Source organism: Ziziphus jujuba, chromosome 9, assembly GCF_031755915.1.
Source record: "Ziziphus jujuba cultivar Dongzao chromosome 9, ASM3175591v1".
Taxonomy (NCBI): Eukaryota; Viridiplantae; Streptophyta; class Magnoliopsida; order Rosales; family Rhamnaceae; genus Ziziphus; species Ziziphus jujuba.
The window spans coordinates 12,298,816-12,317,946 of NC_083387.1; the positions used below are offsets into that span (position 1 = coordinate 12,298,816).

Sequence of the window (19,131 nt, forward strand, 5' to 3'; positions counted from 1 at the left end):
AGCCAATTTGGTCCCTACTGATTTTGCATTGTTATCCATAGCCCTCTTATATGAGATATGAAGTAAAGAATGCTTGGAAATCAATTAGTTTATTTATCATAAATTGTTAAACAATTTAGCTCAACTTAAATTATTTGACCCCTCAATTGTTGGAATAAAGTTTCTTATTGGCTAGATTATTATGTTTCATAAGTTTTGGCTATGCTAGAAATTCTGTGAATTTGTTAATCACTTGTTTGTGAATTGTTATCATTAAAGGTTTAGGCTGCTAGAGAAAAGTTAGAGTATGTTAAGCATATATTGGGTTGCAACTTTTTCTACTTTTTGGTCATATGTTTTGGGAAAATGGTAGCTTGATGAAAAACAGAAAGAATGAAAAATGGTAAGAAAGAAAGCTACTTCTTTACACTTGTTGAGAAGTGGATAAGATTCTAATGCACTAAATAGCTAAAAACGATATGAACCAAGGGAATCTCTTTGAAACATCTAAAATCTTTATCTAAAAATTAGCAATTGCTAAGATAGGGTAACAAACAGTCAACGATATATCAGAGTGATAAGAGATTAGTCAACTAGATGGTCGAGACTTATTGTTTTGTTTCTTTCTGAGATTGCTTATACACTTTTTTTGATATGAAACTAAAGCACAATTTTGTTTTTTCCCCATCCAAAGGAACTGCGTAAAAATTGAAGCTATGGTGTTTCATTCCCCACTTTTTTACCATACCAATGACGCTATATTCCTCACCTTTGACCCTTCTTACCATACATAACAATGAAATTCTATTACTATAAGCTAAAAATCTAATGCCATGATCATAGGTTATAAAAAGTTATATACTTGAAAGTGTTTTCAGCATAGAAGAGAGGTACAGATAAGGAAGAAACAAAATTGTGCAATTCATTTGTTTAGGAAAAAAATGAATGGTGTTTGAGGGAAATTTTCAAGAGAGGTTTTACATTTGGGATTGATCTAAGCTCGGTCTCTGAAAATCTCTCTGTGAGGCTCTGCTGGGACTTCCAAATTTTTTAAGGTAAACAAACAAACAAAAAAAAAAAATCTACTCTGTTTTTTCTTTGCATTTTGCTCAAACGTATGTGACCTTTAAGTTGCTTACATTCTGGTATAAGCAATTTGTTCCATCCACATGTGTGCATGAGGTTTTTTATTTTTTCGTCTTTTTATTATTTGTATTGGGGAATTTTAATAATACTTTAGTCCCTTTTATTCTCATCACTATAAATGGACATTACTGAAATTAAAATAATATACTTCTTGTTGTTATTAATTTTAAAACACTGTTAATCTCTTTTTTAAACTTGTAATTTTTTCACCTAATTATTTTTTCTGATGCACTCTAAGCCACGTGTTATATTATCCATGAACCATGCTCCACAGAAGCTGTTTTCTTTTTATTAATATTTTTATTGTTCGGGGGAAATTTGATGAAAGGTTTGTTGAATATTTGAAAATCAATTGCTTGTGAAACTAAATATTAATTAAAGTATCAGAGTAAAGTATTTTTTGGTAATAGTATATAAGAATAAGTTATTTGACATATAATTCTTTTAGCTTATTGCTTTGTTCTCATCTTAATGAAATCAAAGAGTATTACCCGAAGATGTAAAAGTTTATAACTTTGAATTTTTTTTCATTTCTTTTTTTCCTCTCATATTAATAGAAAATTTAAAATATAGTCATTTTAGATCTAACGGATTTGGATTTTTTATTCCATTTTCAACGAATTTAGCTTTTTTCCTACCTTAGTGTTTATTTAACTTTCACACTGATAATAATAATATGTCGGTTACTTTTTATTGTTTATTTTGCTTGTATGGAGTTAGTTTACTTCTTCTTTTTCTTCTTCTTCTTCTTCTTATTATTATTATTTCTATTTATTTTTTGCTCATTTTGGAAACGTCTATGACAAGCTAAGTGCTTTTGTACTATTATTCAAGTATTTAATGCCTTTTATTTTTTCATAGAAGCTAGAATCTATACATTTTCTTGGCATGTATCAACTAATGTTATAATTTCGCAGATAAAAATTGTCAGAGTTGTATGGTGATATTATTGCCATGATTAATAAATGTTTTATTGTAAATTCATTTCAGTTTAGTTAATTCATTTTAGTTAAACTAAGAAATACATAAATTTTTAAGTTTTGTTACTAATATTGATTTTCTATATTTTTCAGCATTGGAGGAGCAAGTGATGAACCGAGCAAAAAATTGAAGCACAAACTTTACAATCGTAGAGTTACAAATGTATGCTGAGAAAATTACACACACACTTATAGAGAGAGAGAGAGAGAGAGATAGATAGAGAAGCATTGGTGGTAATTTGTCCCCCATTAATGTAAGTTGCTTCTCTGAACAAAATAGAAAATATTATGCAAACTAATTTTACTTTAATGTAACGAACTTATAGTTGAATCTTTATTTGTGCTGCATTGAATTGTTTTTCAGAATTGTTGATAATTTTGATAATGGATTATTTTAGAGATGATAAGTCATCTCTTTATTAATTGCTCAATTTTGAACCTTTGTCATTATGAGCCATGCTTATGATATTGTAGGTGATGCAGGAGTAAGTGTTGAGATTATCGAGACAGTGTCTCCATCAAATTTTTGGCCGGGAGACTGCAAGAAATGTAGCAGCTACTAAACAAATTATAGATATTGGGAGGTGGGATAGGAAGGCTGCAGTAGCTATTACTACTCCTTACAGTGTTGGAGGCTTACGGAAAAAACTACAGTGCACTTTACCAGGTCCATCTTCTGCTTTGAAGTTCGACCCATTCAGACCGGTATCCACTCGACTTGTAGAAAATTTTGACCAATTTATGAAGTTTGGTCGGGCAACAAAGGTCAATATGGACATTTTGTCTGTGGGTAAAGTCTTTTTTCATTTGCTTATAAGCAGTGAAAAGTGGCTGAATCATGATGCAAGTATTTTTTTATCAAGATTTTTATTTTTTAATTTGCTAAATTTCGTACATTGTTGTTAAACTACATGGATATAATTTAAAATTAACTCGTATTTCAATGCAGCATATGGAAGTCATGCCTTACTTATTTCGTATATGTGCCAACCGATTCCTTAATGTTTTTTATCCCAGTTTCAAGGTGATAGATGGAGGATTTTGGTAAGTAAAGAAGTTTTAAGGGCAGTGCCCTATATTTGGCTATTGTGATTTTGGATAACTAATAATTTATTTTCTTGTAGGTATACATTGAGCAGTCTTATGGAAAGTTAATTGCCAATCTAGCTAATTACCGATTCTCATATGCAATACAAGAATATGTATTAGGGATTCGAATGAAAGAGTCGAAGCCATGGAAATGCATAAATCATGTACAATATACATGTCCAAATTGTATAATGTTAACTATTTATTTATTTATTTGTCTTCGTTTATTTGTTGCTCTAACCGGATTCCTATAATTACTGACAGTTATTGATTCCACTAAACAAGAGAAACATACATTGGCTTCTAGGGCATGTGGACTTGAAAAAGCATCATATAACTATATATAACTCAGATAAGGCTGGCAACCGAAACAGGGGAGATACGTATTTTAAGAAATTATGCATTATGTTACCTTATTTATTGTGGTCTGCATACTTTTATGAGGAGCGGACGAATCTTGTAGACTCTGTTGATGAGTTTACCTGTGAATTGGCACAAAATTTCCCTCAACAAAATAATGGAAAAAGCCCCTTAACACTTACATATTTGTTGAATAAATATTAACTATTGAATATGATTGTAATAATGTTATTGTTTAGTTGTAATAATTGTTTTGTTGCAGTGGTGACTATGGCATTTTTACACTCAAGTCCATGGAGTTTTTACATGCTAGATTACCATTGAGTTTCACATAAGATGACATAGAGTTCTTCAGGAGGAAGTATGCTCATGAGGCTTACCACAAAGAACTAAGCATATGAGCTGGGTGGTGATGCATTTTTCTTTACTTTTGTTATATTTATAGATGCATCTTTTTTATTATATTAGCCTTTTAAATGTAAAGATAATGATGGCTTATAATGTTCATTTAACGAAAATAATGATGTGTTTTGATGTAAGGATAACTAATTTACCTTATAAAAAATGTGCCATGTTTATTTATTAGAATTCCATTATGCACAAACCTCTTACATCTAGCTTAATTGCAGCTTCTGTAAATTTTTCTGCTTGTCGAAAAAATTTTCCTCCAAGCGGAAACATTTTCCTCCCGTCAAAAACATTTTTCTCCTATCGAAAACCAATTTTCTCCAGTTGGAAAATCTAGTTCCAATAGGTGAGTAAATTAATATTGGGGTGAAAAAAAGGAGAGTGGAGAAAAAATACGTCACGAACCTAATGAATGGAAGTCCAATGGATTTAAATGTAAAGATAATGATGGATATTTTAATGTTTATTTATCAAAGATAATGATGAGTTTTGATGTAAAGATATCTAATTAACCGTCTACAAAATATGGCATGTTTGTTAGAATTACATTTTGCACAAACCCCTTATATGCAGGTCAATCCAAGCTTCTAGATAATTTTTCTCCTGTCGGAAAGTTTTTCCTCCAAGCGGAAATCATTTTCCTCTTGTCGGAAAACATTTCCTCCTGTTGGAAATTGTCGGAAAATATTTACTCCTATCGGAAACTAATTTCCTCCACTTGGAAAATCAATTTCTAATAGATTATTTAAATTAATATTGGGTAAAAAAATTGAGAGTGGAGACAAATATTAAGATGAAGATGGATTTAACAAAAAATGTATTGACTTTTAAAATCAATAACCAATTAAAAGAAAAGAAAAAATTATATATATTTGTTTTTCTTTTCAAAATTATTTGGACATTTCATAAAATGAGATGTAAACTAAATATTCAAAATCAACTCCAAAATGTCTCTTTTCATTTGGGATTAAATTCCTAAAAAAAAATTGCTAACTATGTACTATACAATTATCACAACACAAATAAATCATTACCGTCGAGTAGAAAATATAATATCCAAGATATGAAATAATTATCAAAAGATATTAGACCACAACACTAAATTAAAACTTCCTAATTCGAAGCATAAAACAATGGATTTGTACATCTCTGCCTATAATGTCCAACACCATCCGCATCGGCTACATCTACGTTCAATAATATCTTCACCTTGCGATGGTATAGGTTGCATCATCGGCCTACCGGCTCGCCTACATGTCCATCGTGATGGAAGAACATACGACTTGACATGTCATCCGGAGCATGCCACTGTTTTTCATCTAACACAGGGTAATGGACTCAGCGTAAGCTGCATGATATACATTCGCGGTGTAGTAATGAGAACACATGCCATAAGGAGTAATTTTGTGTTTTCTGCAAGCAGCAATACAATGATCACAAGAATATTGATCAAGATCGACGACTTTGCATGAGCATGTTTTTTATTGGAGGTTAACTGTACCCATCAAACTCCCACATTCTAGAAGAAACTCATGCATATTAATGGCCTTCACACGTGGTCCTATAGACTCCAAATTGCGGAGTTTGAGTTGCTCTTCCATATGGTCATTCACAGGCTTTGTCAATTTTGCACCTGCAATACGTCGCTCATAAAACCACCTTTACAGTAAATCCCATATGTGCTCAATTAATGCTACTATTGGCATCTCCTAGCATCTAGCAAAATATCATTCAAGCTTTCTGTAATATTGGTAGTCATGATAGTGTACCTTCTACATAGAGAAAGAGAACGTGCCCACCTTGTAAGGTCACATGATCAGATATACTGGGCAACCCTCCTGTCTTTTGCCACAATTTCCCCATATAAAACTCAAAATCTTCAACCAAATATGCATTAGCTATAAGCATGAAACATTGTATTATTGTTTCATCTTTTGTATGTCCATTTGCTTTAATATTTCTGCTTATGTGGTACTTGTACAGCTTATGGTATGCATTGGGAAAAACTTTACGTATTGCTTTTTCAATAACAGGGTGTCTATCACTCATAAACACCAAATCCAGGAAATCTCCAATGGCATCCTTAAGGTTTTGGAAAAACCATGTATATGCTTGCTCGTTCTCTCCATCTCCAATGCTAAAAGCCAAAGGATATATTTGCTTATTGCCATCCATGCCCAATGCAATATACATGTACCCCTTGTATTTCCCTTTCAATGTAGTCGCATCAACAGCCAACACGGGTCTTATGTGGGATATAATTCCCCTAATGCATGCTCCAATCACCCTAAAGAAATATACAAAATTGTTATTATCGTCTGTTTTGATACGTGTAAGAGTCCCAGGATTCTTCAACACTAACTCATAGCAGTAGGCAGGCAACTTAACAAAATTCTCCTCTAGAGATCCCCTAACACTGTTAAATACATACTCTTTACCTCTCTATGCTTTGTTGTAGCTTATATTCACCCCATATTTTTGCAGAAAATCATGTTGAATTTTTTTGGGTTTGTAAACATGTGCAATCCCTTCATATTTAGATTTGATACATTGCCCGATAACCCGGCTAGTCGTCTGCTTAAGTTCCTAATGCACAATATCTAACGAGAAACTGTGTACATTATCAAAACTTCTCACAATAAATATTTCTCCATTTTTAAATTTGGTTGCACGTAGTCACCATTTACAAGTATTTTCCAAGCATACAACCCCATACCGTTGTGTAGTTAACTGTGTCACCTTAAACTCTTTATTTTCCCGCATGCAATAGATACTCAGTTTATTCTGTAAGTCATGTTTGTTGCAAAATAATTATCCAACTACTATGCTCTCATAGCCAGTGAACTTTGATGAAAATATGGCCATAGAACTACTTCTGTTGCTCGATGATATGTGGTCACTTGTAGCACGATGAACCCTAACATCATCAACTCCTTCATTGTTCATTTCAGGATGCATATCATTATTATTGTCCAACAACTCATGTTCAAAATCTACATCATTATGATCAACATCATCCGATTGTATACTAACATCATCCCCTGTTGCATTGTAATTCTCATAATGATCAATATTATGCAACTACTCATACTCCTCATCGTTAGGAAACCGTTTAGCATAGTCACCTCTAACATCAACTCCTTCATGGATGTTAAATGATGTCTAGGACTCACAAACATCAACTTGATCTCTAAGTTAAGTTTCATGAACCATAATTTCCTGAGATGTAGCCTGAATAGGTTCAGTAGTGGGAACTTGTGGTAGACGAATGACAATTGGAGGACAAGTAAAAGAATGAAGATTACTCCCACTATCCGAAGCAAAGGTCGTTTGATAAACATTTCTAGATACATGTTCAGCTTTCGAAATCACCTCAACATACAATGGAGGCCGCATCATTGTCATCCCTCCATTCCTCACTTCTTGAAGAAAGCATTTCACGTCCCTATCAATACATATTTTTGTAGAATCCAACTTTTCTGCACATCGTCCATATATTCATTTTAGCTTTAGCAAATATTCATTTCAGTCTATTTCAATAGAATTGAAAATCTCATCCTCTAACTCTGATTTTGTGCATCTTTTACCGATGGAAATCATTAAATTTTTACCATTTTGATACTCCCAATGACCACCATCATTTTGTACCAATGTTTCATTGCATAAAACTGCAATTACAATATCGTCATCTTCCATTTTACTAGAAAATTAAATGAATAACGTTAAACTAAATTATTAAATATATAAAAATATGAATAATATTGAATAAACATATAAACTGTCCCAAAAATACCATTTCTGTTTTTTTAGGCCAAATATTACGTTGTCCTACTGGTGGAAAACTGACAGAAAACTGGCTGAAAACTAGTAGAAAATTGGCGAAAAACTAGCAACAACTGACAAGCTGGTGAAAAATTGCGAAAGTTCATCTTTTTTGCCAATTTTCCTCCGCTTTTACAAAATTTCTCGATTTTTCATATCTATACAATTTTTTCACTATTTTCACACCATATATCGCCTAAGTATCTTTAAATTCAAATATAAAAGTTTATAAACTAATTTATTACATACCCATATCAAAAAAAACTTAAAGAAAGTGAGAAAATATAAGACATGCCCATATCTAAATTTTTACCTGATTTAAGCTTCGAAGATGAGACAATACGAGAAAAAGATAGTGAAACCAAATGAAATGCCAAGGGAATCGGTGTCAAAGTGAAAATGTTTTTTTCAAAAGAAAACCAGTGCTTATTTGAGCAGGGGAAAAAAAGAAAGGTAAAAGAAACAACATTTTGTAATTTTGAATTTAGTTAAGGGTTTTTTTGTCCATAGTTGGTTTTTTTTTTTTAAATATATTTTTTGCTATTTTTCAAGTTTCCATTCATGAGGTGGTTATTTTTCAAAAAAACCCTTTCTCTTTTTATCTAGGTTGAGATTTGGGCTTGAGAAATCCAAATGGAAGTGGGTGTATGTTTTCTTATCTTCTTTCTGTTCAACCCCACATGTGTTTTGGACTTGTAAGCTACGATTTATTGTTGGGCCAAATAATATGTTACATGGTTTATATTGAAAGGAAACTTATTGTTCATGATCAAGGTTTCTCTTAAAACACCACATAACATTGGGAAAGGTCCAAGTTTAACGGGCTGTCTTAGACCCAACTTATAATTAAAAGGGAATTTGGCCCAATGCCCTCGTAGGAATGAGCTTAACGATTTTTACCTCTTCATTTGCTATTTTTTTTTTATTATACCCTTTCAATTTTTAATAATCCCAAAATACCCTTATATCCAAATTAAATATTTTTATTTTTTAATTTTTTTCTGTTTTTTCTTTCTTTTCTTCACCCGACTTTTCTCTTCTCCTTCATCACCCTTCCCCCAAAGCTGGCTCATCTCTTCTCATTTACCAAGCTTTCTTCACTTAGTTGTCCTTTTTCCAAACAGCCCCGTTTCATCTCTCTGGTCATCAAATTTCCATACAAAAAAATTGATGGTTTGGAATTTGAAATTAGGGTATTGTGAAGAAGGAGGACATGGATTTGTATACGAAGCTCAAGGGTGGTGCTTCATGGCGAAAGCAAATGCCCAAGCTTGCTGTTTTGCTTGGCCTCTCTGATAAAATGCCTGCTCTGTTTGTTAAATTTTTCCTTTGACTTTTCGATTTGATTGGTTTCTGGTTTTTTTTTTTTAAATATTTGTGGGTTTTTTCTTTTTTTTTTTTTGGATTAATTTCGGGATAAGTTGGAATCAAAATTAGGGTTATGTTTTTTTTTTCTTTATGGATACTCTAGATATTTAATTATTTTCTTTGAAACTTGTATGCTAAATATTTTAACCAACTGCAGATATTTCCTTTGATTTCATCCAGATATCAAATCGGTCTCTGTTATACTAGAGGTGCCTGTATGCTTTTAATGCTGTCACTAAAGTTTGGCATTATACCAATTGTGGTGCCAATTGGTGTTCGAGATTTTGACATTAATGGGGAACTTTGGGTCAAATTGAGATTGATACCAACAGAGCCTTTTGTAGGAGTTGTTTCATGGGCTTTCATTGCACTTCCAAAGATCAAATTCGTGTTGTCACCATTCCGCTTGTTCAATTTAATGGGTATGTCATAAATTTTGAGCCTTTTCTATGCCATATTTGATAGCACAATTGTTATAAAATACACTGTCTTAAGATATTGATTCGTATCTTAGTATAGTTGTTTTTACCTTGTTACTATCCATGTTAACTTATCACACGTACGTGTAAGCAAAACACACATAAAGAGCTGATTTTGATGATGGCATCTTATAATTCCGCACTTTAGGAATATGAACTTCTCTGGAAATGATTGTCTGATCGTGTATTTCCTAGTTTTTGTTATAGACCACCACAAATTTTCATTATCTAAACTCTGTAATCATATCATAAAATTTATGATCAATTTGTTATTGTCTATAAGAATTAAGAAATAACATACATGTTGGTTTAATAACGAATGGGTTTTATCATTTTCCTTTTGTCGCCTTAGTAACTGGCTTCTATACTATACGTAATAGAATTCTTACAATTTGTTTATCAATCACATTTTGGCTGAGAACTACTTTACGGGATATTTTTGTTATACTCGCTCTGCTTGACTGCAATTCAACTTTAATATGACAGGTTTGTCAACATTAGGGAGACTGTTTATCAATCACGTTTTGGCTGAGAACTACTTTGCGGGATATTTTTGTTATACTCGCTATGCTTGACTGCAATTCAGCTTTAATATGACAGGTGGATTTGTCAACATTAGGGAGGCTGTTGGCAAGGTTGAAGGTAAATATATTTTTTTTTTGGGGTCTTTTTTCTTGTTTGTTTGACATTTTTGTTTTCAATCTGTCTGAAGATTGCCAGTGATTCGTATGTTGGTTGCTGCATATTTTGTGTTACTTGGAATTTATTCATGAATTTTGGATTTTGAAATCAAAGATGGAGTGATTATGGATGCATAACTATGTATTTGATGATTTAGTCTCGAATGACATTTTTTTCCCCAGAGCTTTCCTTTAGCTATTCCTGTGTAGTAAGGCTTCGACCATGCTTAAACCATATTTTCCATGAACAATGTAGCCTATGATCAATCAATTCATAATGTATTTCATTGTTGAGTAACTAACTTTAAAATCCATATTTGCTGCTCGCTTGTTTGAACATTGTAGAAGTGTCAACCCAATTGCAGAGTTATATAAAAGTTCATGGTAGATTAAGTTGAAATTGTTCCTTCTGAAAAAGAGCTTAACTTTCCATGGTGTCACCTCTCTTGAGGATTTTAACTTCCTTTTATTTCCAGGTGATTTTTATGCACGGTGGAGATCCAACGAGCAATTCCCATTCTAGCAAAAGCATATGGTGACAGCATGCACAAAATTCTGCATGTTGGCCCTGATACTTGTTCAGTGGTTTCCAAATTGCTAAAGGAGAAAGAAACTGAAGCCTCGGGTGTGGAACCATATGACATAGAGGATGCTGATAGAAACTGCAAAGCTCTTCTGAAGAAAGGCATTGTGCCTGTTGCCGACATCAAGTTTCCACTTCCATACAGGCCAAAATCATTTTCTCTTGTAATTGTTTCAGATGCATTGGAATATTTGTCTCCTAGGTACCTTAACAAGACCCTCCCAGATCTGGCAAGGGTATCTATTGATGGGCTTGTGATCTTTACAGGTGAAAAGATCGTACAACTGTTAAATAGATTTTGTGAAAGTACAGAGGCTTTACCCTGTATTTTGTTTGTTAATTGCATTTCTATGTGGTTATCTGTTGCTGCTCTTTATGCTCTCTTTATTCTGAGTCTATAGTAACTGTTTTTTTTTTTTTTTGCATTAATTGGCAATCTGTGCTTCCTGAACATAAGATATATGGATAATTGGCACATAAGTATCTTTTAGTGAAGACCATGAAAACCAAATTTTATATGAGATTATGATGTTATCTTCCAATCTTGGTGCATTTTTCTTAATCCCAAGTTTCACAATTATTAAATTAGAATGCTTTAAGATTTTTTCCTTAATGCCTTCCCACATGCCAACGAAAGCAAAAGGTGGTAGGATGTTTTTAAAATTTTCTTATAAATTATGTTGTAATATTATGAGATGCTTTAAACATTTAATAAATTAAAAGAAGGTTCTCTGATATTCACATTTCTATTTGACAGCAAATTTTGATTTTCCTTGATGTGTTTGAATGTACTAGACAGTCATAGTATTTTAATGATATCAGTTCTTTGAGAAAACTGCTCTTTTATGATGTTCAAACTTCAAAGTAATCTTTGCTTGATACTTATGGTAGTAAAACTTCTATATTGGGATGAAAAATATATGATTGTTTTCTAGTGACATCTTTTGAAATGTCCATTCAGGCTCTCCTGGTCATCGGAAAGCTAAAGTTTCAGAATCCAAATATGGAAGGGTGGTAAGAATATCTGCATTTGAAACTTATTTTTCATATGCTTTTCTTTTATTTCAAAAGTTGTTTAATTCATTGTGATAAGCTATTACATTTACTGCTGACATTTTGTTATTGATCATTTTCATGATAATCTTTCTTTGCTTGAGATAGTGAGATTGGATGGAGAGGTTTAGGAATCAAAGAAAATATAAGGAATTTAAAAAGCTTACCGAAGAAAAAAAACAACCTTTTTTGCTTTAGGAATGAAAGGTTTTCATTTGAAAGGCTAGTTTATCTTAATATTTCAGCTCATATTGTTGTGCTGCAGATATTCCTGTGTCTCGTGGCTGCTTTAGTCTGAATATCATCTTATAAACAATTTAATTTTCTAAATAACCGACACACTGGCATTTTTATTTTTATTTTCCTTTTTGAAGGCTAAGATGAGGAGTTCATCCTGGTGGGTCAAGTATTTTGTTCAGACTAGCTTGGAGGAGAATGAAGCTACTATCAAGAAGTTTGAGCATGCAGCAACAAAGATGTCATATGTCTCAAAATGCCAAATTTTTTACCTTATGCCATTCCATTAACATTTTGAATTTTTTTTTAAAATTTTTTTTTTAAAATTTTTCTTTTAAAATTTTTTTATTCTTGAAGCACTTGGAGGTGCTATTTTTGATAATTCATCTCAGACGATTTTTTCTGTAGGAGACTATCAATCTTTCCCCTCAGTTGTATTGTTCACAAGAATATGAATTGTATTATTTTATTTAAGTTATTATTTTGAAGTTAAAGCAAGAATGAGTGTGGTATGTGTTCAGAAGGGTCCTATATTGTTATCTGAGTACGCTGATTGTTATATAAACAGATACTTTGATACTCTCAGTATCCACTTGGTTTCTCAAGTTGTGAAACAAATTTAATATTGCATCCATTCTTAATCTAAAAGGGGAGAGAGCATATAGAGACACTAGAAGGAAATAAAAACCAGCTGTTAAATTTTTGCTTATTTTGGAAAGGACTATATCTTAAGTGTATGAAGAAGTGTTAATATATAGGTTAGAAGGTACTTGAAGAGGTAATTTTTCTAAACCTATGAGATTGCAGAGAGGGGAAAAAAGAAAAAATGCGAACCATACAAGAATGTAAATATATTATACATGTTGGTAAGTACTCTTTTACTTATTTTGTTCTTTTCTATTATGGAACAAAAAGAATGAAAATGAAAATTAGTGTCTCTCAATCGTTATATCTCTATGATGCTTGTTTTTATCATCTTCATTCTTTAGCCTTTCCAAAACAAAATAATTTAATTTGATACAAGGACTTTTGCTTAGTTGTGGCATGGAATAGAAATGGTTCTTTGTCCCCCAACATCTGCTTAATTAAGGTGGGACCTTTGTTCTTTGCCTTTTTTTTTTTTTTTTGGCATTACTAAGTTTCTATAAAGATCTAAACGAGCTCTGCTCCTTGTGTAGATAGTCATTCTCCTTCAAACGTAACAAAATCCAATTGTCATTTGTTGTAGGGGCCAGTTGGAGATAATTTATTGGGCCTGGATGACAAGGGCAGGTTTGTCTATTAACGTACTTATGTTTCATAATTATCTGCTATATTTGTTCCTACCCTTCATTTCAACAAGCCACTTTTACCACCAGCGCAGCAGAAAAAAACCGATTCAACTATGCTGTGTTTTGATTTACCATTTTATCGTCTCGTAAGGTCCTATACCTCTGTAATGGCCATGTGGCATCTGGGACCATTGATATAGTGCCTATAGTACTAAGGGCATGTTTGTTTCACCGGACTGGGCCGGTCAGGACAGGATTGTGTCCCAGTCCGGTGTTTGGTAGTAACATATAGAGATTGGGACAAGTTGACCTCTACAGCGTATTAGTCCCCCGATCGAAGGATTAAACTGACCCTCTCTCCCCCCTGGGTCAGTTTTGTCCCAAACTCACCGAGGATTTCGCTGTCTCTCATTGTTTCTCGCTGGTCTCACCTCCAATTCCCACTTCATTTCACCACCGCAAAACACCTTGCTGTTGTGAAGTATTTGGACAATACAATTGTTATGCCTTGGTTCTGTTTCTTTTCAAGCATTGGAGGCTATTGAAAAATTGCAGAAAAATGTTGACCCTCTTATAGTGATTCCCAATGATCGTCTGCTTGATACTGCCGATGAGCAAACACCACTTCAGGATGCTTTTCTTCTTGCTGATGATGTTCTACGTCAAGGAGTGCAAGGAATTTTTTCTTTCTTTCCTTTTTTTTTTTTTTTTGGGTGTGTGTGCGTGTGCGTGTGTGTTTTGGTGGTGGTGCGTATATATTAATTTAATTTGTAGGTGTTAAAAAAAATTAAAATTTGTATGTACATATAAATATATAAATTTATAATTTTAATTAAATATAATATTTTTTTTATGAAAATATAAATATAATTTTTAAAATTTTTATTTTTAAAAAATTTAAAATTAAAATTATAAAATAGTTCAATCTAGTCTGATTCTGCATCAAACATGGGACAATTATTCTATTATTCAGTCCGAAATTATACCAAACACAGTACTATATTATTTTATCCTGTCCGATCCCATCCGATCCGAACCTGTCCTATCCGATCCGGACCTATCCTGCATACCAAACACCACCTAATAGTATCTAGCAGGAGATATCTTTTTAATTCATCATTAAAAAAAAAAGGCACTTTTAATGCTTAAATAGACCCTATCCATATAACCATATGCTGTTATGATATAAAATCTCAAAGCCCCAAACTTAATCATATAGATGAAAGATTAAAATTCCTGGGACCATTTGAACTTGTTTTAATGGTATGCATTAAAATTTAGTTAGTTTTAGATTGGAGAATATTCCTAGCTTGAAAGCTTCTTCCAATCTCTTTTAGATTTGCATTTCTCCTTTTTATAAGTCATCTATCATATTGTGTTAGTAAAATATCATTCTGTGTTCAGTATTTTGTAAGTTTCTTACTGTTACAAAGATGCTATTAATGCCCAACGGTAAGTACCGATGCATCGTTGGTAATTGACATTTGTCCACCGTCACAAAAAAATCACCACAATTCCATCCAACAGCTTCAATAGTGTGTGTTTCCACCAAGAACGAGTTAAATCTAGCTTTATTAATGATAACCATAGACAAAATTAAAGAAAAAAAGACATTAAGAAGTAAAAACATTTAGATAGTGTTTATCTGAAACCAAATAAGAGAGAAACAGACCTTAAGAAGTAAAAACATTTAAAAAAAAATCAATACGGATGGTGCATCAATAATTACCGATGCCAACGGTTTCATCGGTAATTACCGAAGGCCCTTCGGTAATTACAGTTGACAAATTTTTTCACTCCCACAAGTCCCCTAATGTATGTTTTGTGCAACAACATGCAAAATATACATTCATCAATGATCCTAAACAGCAAAATCCCTATAAAGTTTGGAAAAAGTTCTAAAATTGCCAAAAAAATTTGATTACCATAGGACCTTCGGTAATTACCAATGAAACCATCGATAATCAAATTGCCCTGCTGGAAAATTTACCGAAGGTTTCATCGGTAATTACCGAAGGTCCTTCGGTTATTACAGTTGACAAATTTTTTGACTCCCACAAATCCCCTAATGTGTGTTTTGTGCAATAACATGAAAAATATACATTCATCAATTACTCTAAACAACAAAATCCCCATAAAGTTCAGAAAAAGTTCTAAAAATGCCAAAAAAATTTGATTACCATAGGACCTTCGGTAATTACCGATGAAACCATCGGTAATCAAATTGCCCTTGCTAGAAAAATTATCGAAGGTTTCATCTGTAATTACCAAAGGCCCTTCGGTTATTACAGTTGATAAATTTTTAAATCCCATAAATCCCTTAATGTGTGTTTTGTGCAACAACATGTAAAATATACATTCATCAATGATCCTAAATAGCCAAATCCCCATAAAGTTCCAAAAAAGTTCTAAAATTGCCAAAAAAATTTGATTACCATAAGGCCTTTGGTAATTACCGATGAAACCATCGGTAATCAAATTGCCCTTGCTGGAAAAATTACTGGAGGTTTCATCAGTAATTACCGAAGGCCCTTCGGTAATTACAGTTGACAAATTTTTTGACTCCCACAAGTCCCCTAATGTGTGTTTCGTGCAACAACATGCAAAATGTACATTCATCAATGATCCTAAACAGCAAAATCCCCATAAAGTTGGGGAAAAAGTTCTAAAATTGCCAAAAAAAAATTTATTACCATAAGGCCTTCGGTAATTACCGATGAAATCATTGGTAATCAAATTGCCCCTGCTGGAAAAATTACCGAAGGTGTAATCGGTAATTACCGAAGGCCCTTCGGTAATTACAATTGACAAATTTTTTGACTCCCACAAATCTCCTAATGTGTGTTTCGTGCAACAACATGCAGAATATACATTCATCAATGATCCTACACATAAAAATCCCCATAAAGTTCGGAAAAAGTTCTAAAATTGCCAAAAAAATTTGATTACTGTAGGACCTTCGGTAATTACCGATGAAACCATTGGTAATCAAATTGCCCTTGCTGGAAAATTTACCAAAGATTTCATTGGTAATTACCGAAGGCCTTTCGGTAATTACAGTTGACAAATTTTTTGACTCCCACAAGTCCCCTAATCTGTGTTTTGTGCAACAATATGCAAAATATACATTCATCAATGATCCTAAACAGCAAAATCCCCATAAAGTTCAAAAAAAGTTCTAAAATTGACAAAAAAAAAATTTGATTACCATAGGACTTTTGGTAATTACCGATGAAACCATCGGTAATCAAATTGCCCTTGATGAAAAAATTACCGAAGGTTTCATCGGTAATTATCGAAGGACTTTCGGTAATTACAGTTGATAAATTTTTTAACTCCCACAAGTCCCCTAATGTGTGTTTTGTGCAACATATGAAGAGAAATAACGGGTTTTCCACTTTTAAATGAACTTTGACATGGATATGTTAATTCATACTTTATCAACCACTTTTAAATGTTCTTCTTAAAAAGTGATATAGCTGAAAATGTTGGGGTACCATTCCTCAAAACAGTTTTATGTTTGTTTCTTATCTTATGGACCAAATAATGATAATTTTGATAGATTTTCTAGTTAGCATAGCATGGGTCTGATAAAAAATCCTTTGAAAAGTGAAGCTAATTTAATTATACATTACATGTCAGGGCTTTGCTTTAATTAGCAACTGAAATTTGAATTATGTAATACACTAGAGGAATATGTTTTTCTTACAAAATTTGTCATGATAGAGATATTCTTTTCTGTTATATCTGCAGCATTTTAGAGGCTTAAGTTTTCCTACTATTTCGTTGGTTGGTCCAAATGCAGCAACATCCATTATGCGTCACAAGTAGAAACTTGTGCTGAGTTTAATCCAGACAGCATATATTTTTTTTACTCAGGAGAGAAGGCTTGTTAGCTATAATTAACTATTACATGTACTTGACTAGTAACAATTATGTAAAAATTACAAACTACATTCATGCACTTATTTTTATTAAATATTTTAGCTAGATAGACTATGTTTTCTATTAATACATTTTTAACTTATAAGTGGTTATCTTTATGGGCATTTATGCAGTATTTACATCGAACAACTGATTTAAGAAGACAGTTCATTTTGGAAAACCATCAGAACATGAGAAACCATGCTATACTGCAGTAAGTGCTAATCTATTTTGTTTTTCCTTTTTATTATCATTATTATTATTATATTTTTTTCTAGTATTGCAAGGTAATTTTGTTTGCTTCATTTTGCAGGTCCTCAAGGGTCATATTGCACTTGGGAATGCTCGATTTTCTAATGGAACCAATGGTATTTTATTTTCTTTTTCAAATAATGTATTTCATTTTAGGTGAAATGTATTGACCATATTCTTGTAAGTTTGTGATAGGAAGGTACATGTTCATTTTCCTATAGGGAATGCCCTAGACATTCTTGCTCGAGTTCCACTATGGAAAAATGGTCTTGATTATCGGCATGGTACAGGCCCAAATGGAATTGGGTCTTACCTTAATGTTCATGAAGGCAAGTGTGTTTTACTACTTCTTTCCTCTATTATTTGTGTTTTGATTTCAAGGCTATAGTAAGTTTTCCTTCTTCTTCTTTTCCCCTGTTTAATTCATTTTACACATTGAACAGGACCCCATTTAATTAGTTTCAAACTACATGCTCAAAATGTACCACTACAAATTGTGGACTTCAAATTTCTTGTTTCATTGGAGCTCTAATTGTGGACTTCAAATTTCTTGTTTCAGAACCTCGTTACTATGAGGACAGGAGTTTTGGTATAAGGTTGGAGAATGTCCTTATAAGGTTGAAGCTCTAATTGTGGACTTCCAATTTATTTTATCCAATAAATTTTATTCTACACCTTCATAGATCGAGTATGATACAAATAGGAATCGAATAACATTACTACTAGGGTCAGTCTTAAACGACATCGTTTTGGACTTCGAAGACAAAGAAAATCACAGTTATTGTGTCTTCCATTCAATTTGTTCAAAGATATGCCATAACACATAATCGGCTCTTAACATGTTATTTTGTCTTCCCATTTAATTTGTACTTAAGTCTCTCATCCGCTATGACAATCTGCAACTCGCTTCATAGAGAACCCTTAAGAATAGTGCAACGGAAAGAATAGCTTAACAATCATTCTAATTGCATACTACATAGATTGAGTATGATACAAAATTGTATTTGAATTTTGTTAATGGTAACTTGTAATGTTTTTGTCATGTGTCTTTTAAATTCGAATCAATAAGAGTTTGTTATCATTATATATTTTTTTGGCCACTGTGTTGTTGGTAGTATTTATATTTATACCATATATACATATGTTTGTCCAAATATTTATATTTATATTTTAGCCTTTTACATATATGGTATATTTGATGGTTTGTTGTCAACAAGAAAATACTGGTATGGCAAGAATATTGTATTGGTGGCCTCAATTTATATTTGTTCAATTTTTTCAAAACAAATCATCACAATTCAATCCGACAACCTTTGATAATGTGTGTTTCTACCAAGAACATGCTAAATATAACTTTATTAATGATTCTGACAAAAAAATCTACAAAAGATTTGGAAAAAGTGAGAAAATTACAAACAAAGTGAATTACTGGGGGTAATTTTTCCAGCAAGTACAAATTGATTACCGTAAGTTTCATCGGTAATTACCGAAGGCCCTACG

The 19,131-nt window shown here is 32.5% G+C and overlaps 1 protein-coding gene across 1 annotated transcript; it reads left to right on the forward strand.

Annotated features, from left to right (window-relative positions):
• Positions 1–8,997: 8,997 nt before the first annotated feature.
• Positions 8,998–12,716, forward strand: LOC107426946 (probable pectin methylesterase CGR3). The gene is made up of 5 exons (XM_048480982.2): positions 8,998–9,095; positions 10,218–10,273; positions 10,790–11,161; positions 11,856–11,908; positions 12,322–12,716. The coding sequence occupies exons 1-5, from the start codon at positions 8,998–9,000 to the stop codon at positions 12,472–12,474; spliced, it is 732 nt and encodes a 243-aa protein (XP_048336939.1). The 3' UTR covers positions 12,475–12,716.
• Positions 12,717–19,131: the final 6,415 nt, after the last annotated feature.